Genomic DNA, 3,301 nt, shown 5'->3' on the forward strand with positions numbered 1-3,301 from the left:
CTTGGGGGTGGCCCTGGGGACCGACTCGCCCCTAGGGCCATTTTTTGCGCCGGCTCACCCCCAGACGGCGCTTTTAGACGCCCCCTGGGGGGCCAACGGCTGGAGATGCCCTCAGGTAGATCTTGTGTTATGTACAACAACAACTGGTGCACTTTTGTCACGTCTACTGCCTTGGTCTCTTTACAACTACAGATAGTCATTTCGCTGCGTCTTCATGCACGCAATGCAATGCTCCAGCCATGATAGCGTGCCGTCGGCCAGCAAAGCTTTGCTCATACAGTCATACTATCTATCTGTCCACAGCATCTGGCCTATTGCTTTACGACCATCAGCCAGCTTTGTTTTTCCCGAATCACATGCTCCCTTATTTTATCTCCTGTGAAGTACGAAAAATAATACGGCCCACTCTGGGTCTTGGGCTGAATATATTTCCCGTACACATGTCTTGTTCATGGGCCAAAGGAAGACCAAATCCCCATATCGAGAGGTGGGAGACCCAGTACAGAGTGATGTGACATACGGCCCAATAGAAGCAACGCCCTATCCGGCGGCGGCTATCCCCATCGCATAAAAAGCTGGGAGGTGAGGCTAACCAAGAACCCTAGCCTCCGGATCCATCCATCCGCCCCTCGCTGCCGCTGCGTCTCGTCTCCACCACCCCACTTGCCCCCGGTGAGCAGTGCCCCCCATGCTAATCCAGATCCGCCGGAAAATCCAGTCGATTTCAAGTTTGCCCTTCTCACCCTCCTGTTTTCGTTGACCTCATCGGTGTTGTTCCAGGACTCAGGAGGATCGTCGGAGATGTCGGACACCGATGAGCACCACTTCGAGTCCAAGGCCGACTCCGGCGCCTCCAAGACCTACCCGCAGCAGGCCGGCGCCATCCGCAAGGGTGGACACATCGTCATCAAGGCCCGTCCCTGCAAGGTCTGTGCCTTTTCCGATCTGTTCTTACCATATGAAAGCTCTTATGTCTGGTTGGTTGATGGATGCGTCTGGGGATCTGCTGCGGCGATCTGTGCTAGTCGGGTGCAGATTTGCAAGTTGTTAGATCTACAAGTCAAAGTACCAGGCTTTGCTGTAGATGTGGATGGATATGCACTGGTTCATGATATCTGTTGGCGCTACAAATTTACCTTGATTTCCTATATCCACCGCTATGGCTTAGGATCTTTTCATTAGCTCCGACTGTGTCCTCAGTCCTGAATTAATTTTAGGAATATTGTTTCAGTAAATCTTAAAACGCTTCTAGATTTGGCAAAGGTGCTAATTATAGGCGATGTCCGTTTTACAGGGAATTTACGGATTGTTTAATTAGTAGTTGGCATAGTTGTAGTTTTCATAGTTTGCTGATGCATCCTATTTATTCAGTTTTTGGACGCTGATTTAAGTACTATTACTATTTCTGGTTATGTAGCTGCTACCACTCAGTAGTTGTTGTTCTTGTATCAGTTTAAAGCTGTGCCGATATTGTTTCATTTGATTATGCGAGTGTTTCCTGTTGGGTTATTGTTGCTTTGTTTTACTATGCGCATCTGATTGTCTAATTGCTGCTCCAAACTCAATAGTTCCTGCCTGCCACCAGAAATTGCTTTGTGGTCCAGCATGTTCTGAAGAATCGTTTTGGTTTAATCTTTGTGCTAGGTTGTTGAGGTCTCCACCTCCAAGACTGGGAAGCATGGTCACGCAAAGTGTCACTTTGTTGCCATTGACATCTTTAATGGAAAGAAGCTTGAGGATATCGTTCCTTCATCCCACAACTGTGACGTAAGCTACACGGAAATGCTTCATTTTGTTGGTTTCTTGTTATTCACTCAGCTGATCTTATTTAGCCTTCTCTGTTGTGGTATTTGTTCAGGTCCCCCATGTTGACCGCCAAGATTATCAGCTGATTGACATAACTGATGATGGATATGTATGTTTCATTTTCAATCTCTCCTTCCTTTTCCATTTATGTGCAAAGCATTACCCCTATTTCTAACTTTGTGATGGCTTTCTACAGGTCAGCCTTCTAACTGAGAGTGGCAACACGAAGGATGACCTGAAGCTTCCCACTGATGATGTTCTGCTTGGCCAGGTCTGTGCTTTAGCTGTTAAAACTTGTTATGAGGCACATCATATCTACCCATTGCACTCTCTTGATGTTTCTTTGCTCTGTGAAATGCAGATCAAGACTGGATTTGCTGATGGCAAGGACCTGATCCTGTCTGTGATGTCCGCCATGGGTGAAGAACAGATCTGCGCTGTGAAGGAAATCGGTGGTGGCAAGTAAGCAGCTGTGCGTGGTTGCCTACCTGCGATACTTGGTATCTAGTGCTTCTGGGTGTTTGAGATACACATACATAGGCATCAAGATATCTGTTGGGTGAAACAAGTTTGATCCAGATTTGTGTGTTTTTTACACCGAATGCTCGAGGTGCTGCTAGTACTTTGTTATCTATCTATCTATCTCTATTATAATACCCTTTGGAATTGGAACTGAGTGGTGGCTGGAACTTAGATTCCGGTTTGCTCATCCGCCCTATCTCTATGAATGAATTGGTTTGGGTTATTTGTGGTTTGACTCTTCTGCATTTTCTGGTTTATTGTAGTGGGAGAAGAGTAGTTTAGGATTTTTGGTCATCATTTGGGTTGTCTTATCTGGGTTAATGCTATGTTGGCGGATTTTCTCCAGAGGTTTGGCATGCCGTTGCCTAAAAATATGCGACGTGTATGGCCCTCCTTTGCTCGTAATCTTAATCATCTTGTAGTATAGCGACTTGTTTCTCGAACAACTCCACCGTGACTGACATTGATTATGCGCTCGTGGAAGGAGGTATAAACTGATGCTTGCGTTGAACCTTCGAGTATGCCCTGTAGTTCTAATCAAACTCAACGCAAATGATTCTACACTTCTCTAGTCCCTGTTTTCCAGGAAGCGTATTTGAGAAGGAATGTTAGAGAAGCTATATTACCCTAACTTTCCTTCTTTCTGTTCGTATGATTATGGCTAAAATGATTTAAATTAATTTTCCAATTGATGATCTTCCGTGTATATTTATAGTAATTACATGCAAACAAATTGATGGTGAAATAAAATAAAATTTAAATTATTTATATCTATAGTAAATACCAACACTAAACAACCTATTAACTATCTACTAACAGCTCCTAACTTTTCTTCTTCATTTTACACTAGGCTGACACTGTAGCACCGTGACATTCCTTCTACTAACAGCTCCTAACTTTCCTTCTTCATTTTACACTAGGCTGACACTGTAGCACCGTGACATTCCTTCTTGATGTTAGAGGATCCGATTTC

At 44.7% G+C, this 3,301-nt stretch overlaps 1 protein-coding gene across 1 annotated transcript; it reads left to right on the forward strand.

Moving 5' to 3' along the window:
- Positions 1-512: 512 nt before the first annotated feature.
- On the forward strand, positions 513-2,551 carry LOC119354723 (eukaryotic translation initiation factor 5A-1-like). Its single transcript, XM_037621465.1, has 6 exons — positions 513-672; positions 781-927; positions 1,645-1,767; positions 1,859-1,915; positions 2,003-2,077; positions 2,168-2,551. Exons 2-6 carry the CDS (start codon positions 802-804, stop codon positions 2,270-2,272), a joined length of 486 nt encoding a protein of 161 aa, XP_037477362.1. The 5' UTR covers positions 513-672; positions 781-801; the 3' UTR covers positions 2,273-2,551.
- The last annotated feature ends 750 nt before the right edge of the window (positions 2,552-3,301 follow it).

This window comes from Triticum dicoccoides, chromosome 2A, assembly GCF_002162155.2.
Source record: "Triticum dicoccoides isolate Atlit2015 ecotype Zavitan chromosome 2A, WEW_v2.0, whole genome shotgun sequence".
Taxonomy (NCBI): domain Eukaryota; kingdom Viridiplantae; phylum Streptophyta; class Magnoliopsida; order Poales; family Poaceae; genus Triticum; species Triticum dicoccoides.

Bases quoted from the DNA above. Each gene is read 5' to 3' on its own strand.
- LOC119354723 (XM_037621465.1), top strand. From the start codon at position 802: ATGTCGGACACCGATGAGCACCACTTCGAGTCCAAGGCCGACTCCGGC. The intron at 928-1,644 runs GTCTGTGCCTTT...TCTTTGTGCTAG, and splicing joins TCAAGGCCCGTCCCTGCAAG to GTTGTTGAGGTCTCCACCTC. The intron at 1,768-1,858 runs GTAAGCTACACG...GTATTTGTTCAG, and splicing joins CTTCATCCCACAACTGTGAC to GTCCCCCATGTTGACCGCCA.